The following is a 15,361-nucleotide window of genomic DNA, read 5'->3' on the forward strand; positions in this document are numbered from 1 at the left end:
TTGAATCTAATTAGATTTTTCTATGGCGTAGAATGAATCGCGGTAAAGAGTACAATATACCTACCCCAAAATTTATTCCTTTTCAGATCTATTTCTGTAGGATTTTGACATAATATATGAATTGAATTCAATTTCCTAACGAATCTTTTTTGTAATCTTTGGTTAGGATAGGTAGAGAATTATGAACATATTATCCTTGGTCTTAAATTCTCCTTTTCACATTTTTTACCTTCATGTTTATTTTCGGACCTTAGAAAGAAGAATGAAGAAAAAATCAGGTGGGTTTTATTTTTTTCTTTCTTGATCATTCGAATCATCACGTCGAAGTAGAGTGAATGGAGCTATCCATTCAAGTATAGAAATCAAAATTTCAATAAGATTTTTCATTAAAATGTAATGAAAATTGTAGTGGCGATAGTAGGTAACTCACGATAATTTCGTCCAAACTGCACTACAATTTTGATATTTTATACTCTTGTAATTTTCATTTGAGAATAATGTTTTAAATTTAAGCCAAGATTTTTCAACTCAACTACGGTAAAGTTATACTCACCTAGAACCGAGAAGAATAAATTTAAAGTTTTTCAATATCACAAATTATAAATTCAATTGTCTGTATTGCATATCACAAGCCTAATAAATTGTTTTAATCTGTGTTCCTGAGCATAAATTAGACGAATTATTTACTATTCTTTAAATTAAAATGTCTGTGTTTCTATCTATTTCTATTCTTCTATATATTTCTGTTCTGTGGTTTCAATTGTAACAATCACAGAATAATTATATTTCGTTCTTCTTCATGGCAGTTGTAAATATGTTAGTTATGTTGTACTACCACAGACTAACTAGTAATCTGTGGTACTACATCCAAACCTTAGACAATAAAAGTCTGATATATAGTCTAAGATCAAAACCATTCTCTCAGATGCCTCAGCAAAGAAATTCGTCGATGAATATATCGAAAAATTTGGAGGTTTTCATGGATTATTCTAATCCTTGCTGACCATTGCTCTTTAGAAGATTTTTTTTTTGTATTCAATAAATATTTTTTTTTGAAAATCTAATATTTATTTTGAATAGGATCTGTTTCACAAATTTTGAATGATTCAGATTTTTCGTTTTATAATTTTACCCTGAATATGAAATTTCCAGATTTTCTGTATTGATAAGTATCATTCTATAAGGCTATACCAAAGTTAGCGTTGCCAAGGAATGATTTGTTGACAGTGTCGAAAATAATAACATAAATAATCATTGCGAAGGTACAAAAGTGGCGATCGATGAGAATATTCAAGAAAAAATGCTTTATATTTCTGGAAAAAATTCACTCACAAGTGACATTAAGACAGATTCCAATGATTCTCGAAATTATTTGGTAGATAGTCAATTAATTGACAAGAATATCCCCTTAAATAATGAGAAGGCATCTGTTTCCAACACCATGAGCAATAAGGAACGAGTACAAAGATTTATTGATTGCATGAAAATGAAACAAGAAATAAAGAAGAAACATGAGGTTTCTAAAATTAACATGGAGGAGAACACTCAAGTTTCGATCAATCCCTATAAAAATGTTGGAGCATCATTTCAAAATCGCTTTTTAGCCCAAAAAAATATAATTGATATGCAAAAGTCTAGATTGTTAGAACAGGAGAGAATTATAAATGATTTGAAGATGGGTATAATGTCAAAAGAAGATATCCAAAGAACTGATAAATATGATCTTGCAGAATTATTTCAAGATTGCAAAATGAAATTATTAGGCAGAGTCCCTTTAGACTATATTCCAAAAAATCAAGGGCTTCTTGTTAAACCACAAACTGCTCCTAAAATAATTCAGGAATTAGAAAAAAGAGCCTTGGAAAGAATGAAGTATAGGGAGATGATTAAAGAAAGGAAAAAATTATTGGAAGAAACCAAAAAAAAAATTCAGGAAGAGAACTTGAGAAGAAAACATCAAATGGAGGAGGAAGAAAGGTTGAAACACTTAGAAATGTTGAATGAAAGACACAGACAAGAACAGGAAAGAATGAAAATTAGAAAAATCAATAAGGAGATATTTCAGAGAAATTTAAATAAGGCTATTGCATTTAATGAGAAAAATGTTTTAAGAAGAGCATTTCATCAGTTGAAATGTGAATATTTTAATTCCAAAGATAAAGAGAAGATGAGTGAAGAACACAATAAAAAAAAAATTTTAGAAAAGAGTTTTAAAATATTACTTGAAATTATACATTACAAATATTCACTGAAATGTGAAATTGCAGATGGTTTTCGAAGGAAAGTAGTACTGAAAATGAGTTGGCGAGGATTTAAAGAGGTAAATTCAATTTGATATTAATAAGAAAGATATGAAAACTTAAACTCAGTTCATATTTTTATTCTTCATACTGTGGTATGTGAGACAGTTTTGATCATTATATCGAATGTTCATTGAAATCATCATTCATGACAATTTTTGTCTTCCGACCAGTGGCGACGCTAAAGGGAAGGGCGGGCCCCCCAAATTTAACATACTAAGGCTAAAATAATTTCAAAAACAGCAGAACTATAATTTCCGCGTATTATTTTGATTTACTTTGGCCCCTCATTTTGAAAGCTGACGTCGCCATTGCTCCCGACTCCCTCTTGTGGATCTTAATTTTGGTATGTTCTTTGCTCTCATCTTCGTAGTGTAAATAAATTGTTATTTCTTTTAGGATGCTACTGAGGGTAATCATTTTTTTTTCTGTCGTGTTCCAATCATAATCTTTATATTAACATTGTATAAAGAATAAAATATTTTTTATACAAGAGTATTAATGAATTTCAATAATCTTTCATTTACTGATTTTAGGTAGACCAAATTTTAAAAACAATCAGTTCAAATTCGAAATAGTGAGAAAATGATCAGTTCAAAGACGAGTACATTTGTAAATTCGTTCACTTGAAAAAAGACAACTATTAAAATATACACTTATAATTAATCGAAATTAATAAAGGGGTTTTGGAATTTTTTTTTTCATTAATATTTTTTTATTGAATGGACTTTTTCTAGCTTGCTAAAAACAATGATGGATTTTAGTAAAACATTCAAATACTTCCAAGACTTTATTTCAAATCAATCAATATCAATAATATTAATTTACGGCTCTCTTAAATACTTGTAAGGACAGATTGTGTTCCTGGTACCACTTTGCTGTTTCCTAACACCACCACCCATAATGAATATAAACGAAAACTCATACACATTTGCGCTCATCAAAGCTGGCTGTGATATGCCTCTACTACATTTCACATCCAGATGATAAGCCCAAAGATGTACAAAACAAGAATGTGAGCAACGCTAGCCTCGATATTGTTGCAATAATCCGAGTAATACTCACCAAAGCTGGCTGTGATATGATGCCAAAAAATGCATTTCACAACCAGTTTGATGAGCGCTACACGAACATGTTTGTCGCGAATAAAATCAGTAAAGCATATATAGATGTTGAATGATTATATGAAAAACAGTGAGGCTTCATTTGTTGAATAACCACAAATTATTGAACATGCAATAATTAAAATACAAAGACCTTTGAGATAATACACAGTCCTAAAAAATAGTTGTTACTACCAATCCATAAGTCGTAATTTTATACACACGTGCGCTCATCAAAGCTGGCTGTGATATGTTGTAATTACATTCCACATCCAGATGATGAGCCCAAGGATGTACATACTGTATGTATATATCTTTCTGCAGAAATATGAAATCGAAACTCTCATCAAAGCTGGCTGTGATATGATATAGATAAGCACATTTCACAACCCCTTAATGAGTGCCTCAATTCACAAAACCTGAAAATCAAATGTTTAAACTGTAAGTTTTCACTGACTGAATTGTTCACCTTGCAGAACCATCTAGATGGAATAAGGTCATGGCAAGTGGCCGAAGATTTTAATGATTTTCGAATAGAGAGGAACTTTTTGATAGCGTTATCGAGCTTCACTTCCAAGGAAAAAATTCTGAGGGACATTAAGACTCAACAAGCTTGTTATCATTACCAGAGAAAACTAATATTTTACTCCTTTTTTCACTGGAAGTCCCTGCCGTTAGTTTTGAAGATGGAGAAAGTGAAAGAAGAACGAAAACAGAAGTGGAGAAAAAAAGTTCTTGAAATTTTACCTGATTTCAATCCTTCTGAAACTTAATAAATATTTATTGTTATTTTAAATTTTGTACACCCATATTTTCGAATATAACAAACTTTATTTATATTGATTTGAATGAATAACAAATTTATAAAGCAACATAATCGTTAAAAGAGTAATCTTCATCACTATTGTCTGTAATTTCTTGTTTTCCTATACTTTTCAATTTAGCCGCGCGTTTTTTGTTTTTCTTTTCTTGTTTGAATTTTAATTTAACCAGTTTGTTCAGTTTTTGATTCCCGTCCAGTTCCATTTCTTCATCTTTTTTTACTTTTTCTGAAACCTGTTTTTTCTTACTTTTCTTTTGAATAACTTTATCGTTGACCTGAAAATGAGAAGTTAGTAAGATTTGACTATTTGCTAAAAGGAATAATTAACTTACAGGAATTTCATCTTCCTCCATCTTTTCTAATTCCTGCGAATATGAAACCATACTCTCTGCAAGGAAACTTTTTGCGGTATCACCTGGTTGAGAGAAGTTTGTTTCCATCATTTCCAAATTATCTATATCGAATTCTTCCGCTTCTTTTGATAATACTGCAGCACTGATGTGAACATCTCGAGACTCCTCTGGAGGTAATGTGTAGTACTTTATTTTTCCACTAAAGAATTAAAGATTGTTAATCAAGGACATTCAAATAGATGATAACAGTAGGTGAAGTATAAAATGATTATTTTTTAAAGTAAATGTTAATGTGAAAAAAAAGGCAAAATTGCTGAAAATATTAGGTGGATTGATAAAAGCGAAAACATATAACAACAAACCTGTTCCAATCAGTCAATAGCCCCCTTGCTGAAACCTCAGAATCTGGAACGCCTCCTTTCCTGAATTTTCCATATCGTATAGCTTTCAAGTTCAAAAATTCCTAGAAGCACATATGAATGAGGAATGAATTTTTTTTTTTGCATATATCTTACCTCAGGTGTATTGTATTCTTGAATATCATATAGTTCCATCATAACATTCTTAGGAAATTTCTGCAATATCATCTTGGCAGGGGTAATGGGATCCTCCAAAGACGATATTTTTATAGCATTTTTCAGTGTAGCTGTAGTGTCTGTATTTGAAGCAAAAACAATACCAGGGCAGTCGAGAAGAACTATTTTCGAGTCCAATTGTACTTCTTGAATTGTTCTGAAAAATCAATTGCAAATTAATTTAATAATTCTTCCAAGCATGTAGATATAATAGTTGAATAATCGATCATACTTACTTTGTTACTCCAGGCACAGCCCCAACATTACATGCTTTTGATCTCTTCATACTGTTGATAACTGAACTTTTTCCTACATTAGGAAGACCAACAACTCCAACCCTAATGGAAGTTTTAATATTTTTATTTCGACAATAATTTGCCAAGCAATGCATTAATAATTCCGCACCTATACAAGCAGATCCTTGGGTTCCTTTCTGATTTTTCGACATTTTTCTATGTCCTAACCTTTTACTTTGATTTTGTGTAGACGCTTTGAATGGCACAACAGCAAATCTTTTTTTGAGATAGTTGACCCATTTTTCCAATATATCTCTAGGAACTAAATCTAAAAAAAAAATCAATAATATGTTATTATTGTGAAGATCAAGTATTAAAATTTCTTCAAATTAATATAATCAGAAAAAACAATTTTTTTGAAATTATTATCCAGTAAACAATATAACAATCCAATAACCGAGAGCCATCTCATTTGTAATCAAACTTACCTGCTTTATTTAGCACAAGGAGCAATTTTTTATCGCTTTTGGCATTGCGAACTGCTTCTTCTACGTGTGAATTTTTTGTTCCTAATGGATCACGAGCATCAAGAACTTCTAGGATAACATCAGCTGATTCGATTATCTTGGAGAACTCCTTGTGATATTGTTTGAATGAATTATCAATTTTTTGATTTTTCTCTCCTTGGTTTACGAACATGCTAGAATTTTCATGCAATTTCGCTTTCATCTCAGCTTTATCCATCTAAGAAGAATAAAATTGATTAAAATAATCAGGCAGCAAGTTAAACTTTAAACACTTACCAAACTTTCTAGAGTTTCAGCAGGCTTCGGTGCATTTTTAGCTTCCTCTTTCTGCTTCAAAGCTTCTGCCCTTCGTTTTTCAAGTTCTTCAGCTTTATGTTTTTTCATTTCTTCAACTTCTTTTAATATATCCTCTTTGAATGGACATATATTTGGTATTTCAATCAATCTTTTTTTACCTTTATTTGAATTTTTCTTCGCTTCTTTCTTAATTTTTCTATTATGATCTCTTACTTTTTTTTCTATTTTGTATCTCATACGCGCTGGTTGCCTTTTGGAAGGTTTTTCTAAAATTTAATTTCACATGTTAAAACTACGCACAGTTAACCCAAGTGTGAGGAAATGCAGAGCATTCCTTCACACCAACACCTTAAAAGAGTTAAAAATATACCAAAGTGAGAATATACTTACTCAATTTGAACTTAGCCATTTTAATTTACAATTTCAACACATTCAATATCTAAAAATTGTTTAAAAACTATCTACACGTGAAAACTATCATGCAGTGCTCGCATCAACATAACCTTAGTACATTCCAAAATGGAGTCTACCGCGTCCTTTTCATCGACCCCTATTACGGCGTTGCCGGATAATAGCAAAATTTCTTTATGCTAAAGAAAAAAATTTTCTTTTTCTTTCATCGATATCTACATAAGAAAAATGCAGACATTATACAATTCCAATTATTATTTTATAGGATACAATACTGAAAAGTTTCTAAGAGTTTAATCTTTCGATTGGAAATAATTAAAGTGGTGGTTAATGTTTATATAATCATAAGCGATTTCATTCAGGTATAGGTAACATAAAATACCTACAGTAAGATTGTTTGCAATATTGATATGCAAATATAACATGATCTACTACGATTCATAACACTAGTACTGATCTGAATTCAGTGATACCTCATATATATGTACAAATTACGAATAGCGATAAAATTTGTTGTTAAATTCGTATTATAAAAGGACATTATAGAGTTTTAAGTCTGATTTAATTAGTTCCTATCATGTTCCGAAGTTCGAAAGGACTTGTTCAATTTTTATTATAAAATGAATAGACAAACTTCGAAAAATTTCGAGAAATTATTAGGATTATCTGTTACGATAGACAAGAATTGGCAACGTACCTCATTTCAATACACATGCGTTTTATCAAGTTGAGGGTAGGATGTTTGAGATTCCTTGTGGTGGGAGAAAACTGCGTAGTTTCATTGTAAAGAATAGAATTTCATTCATTATTTCCATTGTTCATTTTTGGAAAATACCTCCAACAACTTCGTTTGACTTTATTTATTTTTTTCGTTACCTTCCAAGGAAAATTGACAACTAAAATCAATGACTAATCAAACAATATTGTGCAATTTTATAGATTTCCGCCTATACCTATTTCTTTCCATCCTCACACATGCCCGAAGGACATTGACCTATGACGACTCGAACATTTCATTTTCAAGTAAAACGGAAATACCAAAATAAAAGATGATTGTTGACATCCGAATTTCTGGTGTCAAATATCAATGATAGCAAGAAAGCTTATTTGTTCTATACTCATTGAAAATATGTAATTGGATTGAATTGTAATTGTTTATAATGTGTACCTTTTTTTAGTTAAAATTAGATATCGATTACATATCCAAGAGAACAGTTAAAATATCTCTTGAACCTTCATGTATAAAAATTGGCTGTTCTCCAAATTATTCAGAGGGAAATAATTCCCATCTCTAAATAACGGAATGTATGTTAGGTACCTATTTGAAAAAAAAAAAATTACTATATGAAATATCAGATTTCTCAACTTTTTTCATAGCTTCTTTAGTCCACCGTTCGTGACATAGACATATAATAATGTATCTGATCACAATTGCTTCCTTAATCTTAAATTGAATGAGAGGATTGTCGGATGAAGACATTGATTGTCCTCATCCGACAATCCCTTCATATAATAATGTTTTTATAATTGTAAGGTGAGTAATCAGTAAAATGTTATTATAGGTCTATGCATAGAGAAATGATTATTTGCATTGAACTAATAATACTAATACTAATAATAATATGGTTTTATCAATTCTATGATTATTTGTCTATGGGTCTATGGTTCGTGGTGAGGTCACGAAGTGAACAGAAGTGTACAGTTGGGGGCATGCATAATAGATGTCGCTATCACAGCACTGGCGCCAGCTATCGTGTATGGTCTCAACTATACCAAAACAAGAAATCTGTTTCTTAACTCATGGAAGTCTCATGAAAGTTGAATGAAGTTGGTTGCACTGAAGATATTAAAGAATTCCTTACAAAGGATGTCCATTATCGACATTAGTATTCTTTCATGAAATCAGACATATTAAAGATTTCATAGTGTCCTCACAGATGGCCATCGTTAATAGTGCACTTTCATCTACACCTGGGAATTATGATGTGTTCAATCCCAATTACCTGATAAAATGCGCCAATTGCACACTATTATTTCGATCCTGATTTTATATCAGTTCTTTCCTAATTTTTGTTTCTCTACTATACAACTTGAATTTTCTATGGTTTTGCGATATGAACACGAATTCGTCATCAGTGAGCCAAACTTGATCGTTTGAGACCATTTCCGGCAAAAAATTAAAAAATCACAAACATTGTGACAAAATGATAGACTTATCTTTGCGGAGAACGGGCGCCCAAATACTATAACTTCACAACGGACGTTGTCTTGGCGAAAATTTGGTTTTCGATTTGATTATCTAATATCAACGAATATATCAACCTTATCTCCCCCTGGATACGCCACTGCAGATGGACGTAACATGTCCAATAGGCTATGAGTATGCTTTATGTGTTGTTTTGTTAGTTGTTGCATGTACCCCTAGCGCTAGCAGTTGATCAGACAAAAAAAAGTTCTACCCTATTGTAATCTCAAGAAAAACAGAAGAAAAATGTCAAACTGACGTTAACCTATATTCTGCAGTTTGACATCTAACCTATATGTACCAAAGTCAACTGTCAGTCAGATCCATAGATCTGGTTTATGGCCATAGACCTACTATCACATTGATATTAGGTCTATGTTTATGGCCTAGGTCTATGGTCAGCTCATATATGAGGTGACTCGTGGTCGTGGCCATGTTGATCATAGATAAGTAGATGTTGATAATAAATTATGAGGTTTCTAGAAATGTCATAATTTCTGGATAAACTACCTCTACGGTCTCACTTACTTTTTCAGCTTTTCCAAAATCACAGCGGAATATCTGTCTCATTGTGAATGTAAATCAATGCATCTATAAACTCACTAGAACATGTACAAAAAATCATTATAATTGGTTTATTGTGTCCTTTTTCACATAGAATTTCAGTAAAGACGATTCGCCCTATGCCACTGAATTTCTCGTGATTCTTTTTCCATAAAAGTGTTTTGGTGCCACAGTTTGGTCTTGTCAGTGTTTCCAATTCTTCACTTCCATTTTATTGCGAAAGTTGCAGGAATTTAGCGCAGGACCCGGCAGGATTACCCCTGTGGAAATTGCTTCTAATTTGAACATCTGTAAACGCGAGCAACGTTGACGGTTCCCGATGTGCCAGTGGATGAATGGAGGAAATTTCGGGCGTCTGAAAACTTCTCAAGTCGCGAGCTGCTTGATAAAGTACGAAATTGGACGTTACGATGGGGAAATACAATTTTTTTGAACTTCAATTGGATCCGAAATTATATTCTTCGTTCTTACAGGGTGGTTATTATCTTTTCCAATTTGGAAATTTTTCGTGAAGAGGAAACTAGAACTTTTTTTAGAGATCATTTATTGCTATATTTAATGAAATATCTAATGAAGGACGAATTTTGTATGTTGTAGAACTCGTGGTGCATCACTGCCTTAAAATCAACTGTTTATATTATATACTACTAATTATAACTTTTACAAAATTTCCAATGAGCATTGTGAAGAAACTTTTTCGAATATACAGGGTGAGAATCCATCGAATGTTTATACAGCTGCTGAATGAAGTACACTATAGAGAAAAAATGATTCCTATACGCACAGAAGATGGTGAGTCTAAATATATCAAGTTCTTCAGTGATTTCCAAAAAAATTAGCGGTGGAATTTCATTCATTTCAGGATAACCTAACTGACGAAGAAACTGCAACACCGAAAAAAAGCTGTCTAAATGTTGACTTTTTTTTGGTAAAATAATAGCAAGGAATTAGGTACTGATAGAATTTGGAGAAAAAAATCGTGAAAGTTTTTTCATGTGAACAATTTTTGTTACTTGAATATTGTAGTCGTTTTTGGCAAGTTTTTTAAATTTTTCAACAAACCAGCTGTTCGAGGAAATCCAAAGTCGATGTTAAGTTGTTGTTGAAACGCCTAGAGCACGTGTACACAGAGTTTATTGCCCGCTAAGTGAATTTGAAAGAGGTTGAATTATTGATCTCCAGGAGGCGGGGTTGTCATCTCGATAAATTGCTAATAGTATGAATAGAAATCCAACTACTGTTATGAGATGTTGTCAAGCGTGGTTTGATAATGCCCAAAATCGAAGAAAAGTAGGTACCGGACGTCGAAGGGTCACAAATGAAGTTCAAGATTGACGTCTAAGACTTATGGCCATTAGAAACCGATTTGCGACTACTCGATCTTTGTTAGGAGAACAAGGCCATGCTGTAACTGATCGAACGGTTTACCGCCGGATAAGGTCTTTTGGACTGCAGCATTATTGACCCCATATTGTGACGGTTGAGCATCGCCGGGAAAGATTACATGTGGAATGGCATCAGTTAGTCTTTTCTGATGAATACCGATTCTCCTTGGGTCCACATGATGACCGAAGAAGGGTTAGACAACGTCGGGGAGAAAGACGTGAACCTCAGTTTGATGTTGAGCGTCATGTATACCGGACAGTAGGCGTTATGGTATGGGGTGCTATTGCACATGCAAGTACATTCACATTTACTCTTTATTCGAGGTAACATGACAGCGCTGCGTTAGCTTCAAGAAATAGTGGAGCCAAATGTTTTCCTTTACCTTAACCGAATCTAATACTCAGCAAGATAATGTCCGACCTCATGTTGCCAGAGTTAGTTCAAACTTTTTCGAAACGACCCATGTGAATCTTTTGTCATGGCCGCCCAGATTCCCTGATCTTCCGTCCATGGAGCATCTTTGGGACATCATGGGTAGAATGCTTGGAAATTTATCCCAGCCCCCACGGACTTTGGCTGCTCTGAGGCATGAAGTACTGGTAGCTGATAGTATCCCTCAAGAAGAAATAGACCATCTCATTGCATCAATGCCGAAACGTGTTGGGGAGTGTATAGATAATCGCGGTGGACAAACACATTATCAACAAATTTATGAAAACAATTTTGAACCCTTCGTTTTTTCTCCAAATTTCAATCATTTACTCCTTGAAATCAGTTAAAAAAGTATTATATTTGAATAAATAATGTTTAAAAGAATAACATACCCTAGTGAGCCACTATTCCAAACATCCAAAATACTCAACATCAGGAAATTATTTATTCCAAAAATGACAGTAAGTGTATTCAAGGGAAAGATACCATTAAATAACGTAGATTATGAATACGAAACAAGAAATAAAGATAGAACCTACTATACGTCGAAATGTTTTAAGAGAACAGGGCAAAGATCAGCTCAATTCCTTGTTTCTAAAGTGTATACAGCGATCCCAATTCAATTGAAGAAAATTAAAAACTATAAAGCATTCAAGAGCAAAACTAGAGATTGGCTTGTTCAGTTTACGACGAAAGAAGCAAATGATTTGATCAATAAATTCATCGAATGAATCAGACTTAGGTGTAGAAGTTAGGGAGCGGAAGCAATTGATGCAGATGAGTATACATCAGAATATTCAATTATAATGCCAAAATACTCACCGATTAGGACAAAATATACTCACCAATTAGGACAAAATATACTCACCGATTAAGACAGGATAATTTCACCAATTTGATCAACGTGAAACCCGGTTTGAACTTTTGACTCGGCTCATAAAATGTAGAGCAAAGAGTGCCTCCACAGTGAAGTGAATGATTTTTTTTTTCAAGTTAGGAAAGATTTATTTAAGTTTGAAATTATATATTGTAGAATTAAACTGAGTTGCCCTGAATAGTTACACACATATTATACTTCACCTGCTATGATCTCTGTAACATAAACCATGTTTATTTCTCTTTGAAATGAATAAACATTATTATTATCATTATTAAAAAATTCCACGTTTTATTAATTTTTATACGCGAGGCCCGGCCTCAGTTGCTTCATACTACAATCCGCCACTGATTAAATTGTCGCCCTTATTACGAGAAAACTAGTACTTGTCGAGGAATGCAGGCAATTACGTAAATGTAGACATTCAGAATACTCGATGACGCCACAAGCCTCTCACATATGCCCATCTCGTATTAACCAAAAACACCACGGAAACCAAACTGTGGTAACTGCAGCTGTGAGCGGGTCGAAGAAGGTTCCTGTGTCATTCATAATTCAAGTAGGATTCTTTCCCGATTACATTGCCTCAAACATTCTAGCCAGTTCGGTTCGACCCAGTTTTACCACGGTAAAGTTTATAGTTTTTATTATTTATTCAACGGTCCTGGACTGCTGTAAATAGTCCTTGCGTTGGCTGAGAGGAATGGCCATTATATATCATGTCGCCAAATAGCACCAGTTACAGCTTCATGGAACTTTTCAATGCGTTTATTTTATTCAAGGGAACGATTTTTTTCCGACGTTACGTTTTTGCAATGTCTTTCGATTGTAAGAGGAAGAAATATGGGGTTTATATTGTTTATTTTGAGCTCGTTTTCTCTTGAGTACGGTTGTGGCAACACATTATGAATATTAACGTGCGAACAGGTCAATTGTCTCCCTGGTCTACCATAGTAAAACACATTTTTTTGGCAAAATTCGATTTTGTTATTTAACACAGTTGCCTTCGAGGGCGATACAGCGATTATAGCGATGTTCCAACTTTTTGATACAATTTTTGTAGAACGATTTGTCTTTCGCTTCATAATAGGCCTCAGTTTCGGCGATTACTTCTTCATTGGCGCTGAATTTCTTTCCAGCGCTCATTCTTTCGAGGTCTGAGAACAGGAAAAAGTCGCTGGGGGCCAGATCTGGCGAATACGGTGAACGCAGAAGCAATTCGAAGCCCAATTCATGCAATTTTGCCATTGTTTTCATTGATTTGTGACACGGCATTGATGAAACAGCACCTTTTTTCTTCAAATGGGTATTTTTTTTGACGATTTCATTCTTTGAACGTTCCAATAACGCTATATAATAATCACTGTTAATGGTTTGGCCTTTTTGGAGGTAATCAATGAATATTATATCTTGCACATCCTAGAATAACCTTGCCAGCTGACTGTTGTGTTTTTCTTCGCTTTGGATTCGTTTCATCGTGTGCAGTCCACTCAGCTGACTGTCTATTGGACTGCGGGGTGAAACGATAGAGCCATGTTTCATCCATTGTCATATATCAACTCAAAAATTCAGGTTTATTGCACTTGAACAGCTTCAAACACTGCTCAGAATCATTAACATGTTTTTGCTTTTGATCGATTGTGAGCTCGCGCGGCACCTATTTTGCACACAGCTTTCTCATGTACAAATATTCTGGAATGATATGATGTACACGTTGAGATGATATCTTCACAATGTCTGCTATCTCGATCAACTTCACTTTACGGTCATTCAAAATTATTTGTGAACTTTTTTGATTTTTTCGTCGGTGACAGCCTCTTTTGGGCGTCCATTGCGTTCGCCATCTTCGGTGCTCATTTCACCACGTTTGAACTTAGCATACCAATCAATAATGGTTGATTATCCTGGAGCAGACCCCGGAAACTCTTCATCAAGCCAAGATTTTGCTTCAACTGTATTTTTTCTCTTCAAAAAGCAATATTTTATCAGCACACGAAATAATTTTTTTCCATCTTTTTTCAAATAACAAAAGTAGCTACACTTAGAACACAATATCTCACAAAATAATGGTCGGACTGCTGTGAAATTTTGACACGTGTCGTTTGAAGGTTGGTACTAACTAGAAATCATATGAATTTAAGACTAGCAGCGCCATCTGTTCATCAGACCGGGGACTTTTCAATTGGCCTAGTATGTGCCATACAAGCAACGAAACAATGGCAAATTTGCAAAAAAAGTTTTTTGGCCGTGTTGTTTCTTGAAGAGGTGATCCCAATTGGCCACCGAAATCTTATGATTTAACACCTTTACACTTTTTTTGGGTCCACGTGACAGATAAGGTTTTGCCAATGCTCCACAAACGATTCAACACCTAAAAAATAGAATTCGTGAAGTTATTGAGGACACAGAGCTGGCAGGCATTTGGCTGATATCGTTTTCCATTGGCATACCTTCCTTTCTACAATCAAATAAACATCCATTGATTCCTCTTAATATGTACCCAAAATAATAATAAAATATTAATAATGTATAATAATAAAAATGAAAGCTCTTATTGGAAAATTCTTTACTTATTCATCTAGGCTGTTCGACCGAAAAACCATCCTGATAACAGAATTCTCTGATTGGAAACCTTCATAAAGATTTCTTTAGGTCCCAACCCTAACAACTCAACAACGTTTTCTCTGAACCATTGAGTCCACGACTGGAAATTCTCTATTCACAAAAGGCTCGAACAGTTATTGCCCTGTATTGTAATTAATCTCTAAGATAAATCCAAGGAATTTTGAAATGAGAACATCAAAAATGATTGATGCTCATCTAACCGAACAAGTTCGTTTAGAATTCTATCCTATGAGAATCTAGATCCCAAATAAACTTCACAAAAGCGCTGTTTATCGTCAGATAAATTCCCAGATACCCTGCATATTAACGAGCATGGCTGAAATTTGAAAATTAAATTCCAGGAGGTCTTGCTTCTTCAATAATTCTTGTGTACGAACAATTCGAAGACCACAATTCTCTATGAATGTCGAATATCACAACAGGGAATTTGTTGAGAAGTTTGGCAAACTCAGAGGGAGGTTACTTCCCAAAGGAAAGAATTTTTGACACTTAGTCTTTGTAATGAACATATTTGAAACAATATATTTGATGAAATACAGGGTGTTTTGAATAAGGTGACCTCGTCTCGAGGATAGGTACAAAAGTGAAAAATAATTGGGGGTTGATT

The 15,361-nt window shown here is 33.6% G+C and overlaps 2 protein-coding genes across 4 annotated transcripts; one reads left to right on the plus strand and one right to left on the minus strand.

Annotated features, from left to right (window-relative positions):
• The first annotated feature begins 136 nt into the window (after window positions 1-136).
• On the plus strand, window positions 137-4,242 carry LOC123680173 (coiled-coil domain-containing protein 191). 2 transcript variants are annotated; one of them, XM_045617946.1, is made up of 3 exons: window positions 137-278; window positions 1,153-2,320; window positions 3,880-4,242. In XM_045617946.1, exons 2-3 carry the CDS (start codon window positions 1,301-1,303, stop codon window positions 4,174-4,176), a joined length of 1,317 nt encoding a protein of 438 aa, XP_045473902.1. In that variant the 5' UTR covers window positions 137-278; window positions 1,153-1,300; the 3' UTR covers window positions 4,177-4,242. The 2 variants fall into 2 exon arrangements, with proteins under 2 accessions (XP_045473902.1, XP_045473901.1); XM_045617945.1 differs by lacking the exon at window positions 137-278 and having other exon boundaries at window positions 863-2,320.
• On the minus strand, window positions 4,215-7,475 carry LOC123680172 (guanine nucleotide-binding protein-like 3 homolog). 2 transcript variants are annotated; one of them, XM_045617944.1, is made up of 8 exons: window positions 7,323-7,475; window positions 6,194-6,480; window positions 5,879-6,134; window positions 5,391-5,718; window positions 5,095-5,311; window positions 4,942-5,042; window positions 4,559-4,778; window positions 4,215-4,501 (listed from the first exon to the last, which is right to left on the minus strand). In XM_045617944.1, the coding sequence occupies exons 2-8, from the start codon at window positions 6,449-6,451 to the stop codon at window positions 4,265-4,267; spliced, it is 1,617 nt and encodes a 538-aa protein (XP_045473900.1). In that variant the 5' UTR covers window positions 6,452-6,480; window positions 7,323-7,475; the 3' UTR covers window positions 4,215-4,264. The 2 variants fall into 2 exon arrangements, with proteins under 2 accessions (XP_045473900.1, XP_045473899.1); XM_045617943.1 differs by lacking the exon at window positions 7,323-7,475 and adding an exon at window positions 6,605-6,763.
• Between the last annotated feature and the right edge of the window lie 7,886 nt (window positions 7,476-15,361).

This window comes from Harmonia axyridis, chromosome 5 (assembly GCF_914767665.1).
Source record: "Harmonia axyridis chromosome 5, icHarAxyr1.1, whole genome shotgun sequence".
NCBI classification, from domain to species: Eukaryota; Metazoa; Arthropoda; class Insecta; order Coleoptera; family Coccinellidae; genus Harmonia; species Harmonia axyridis.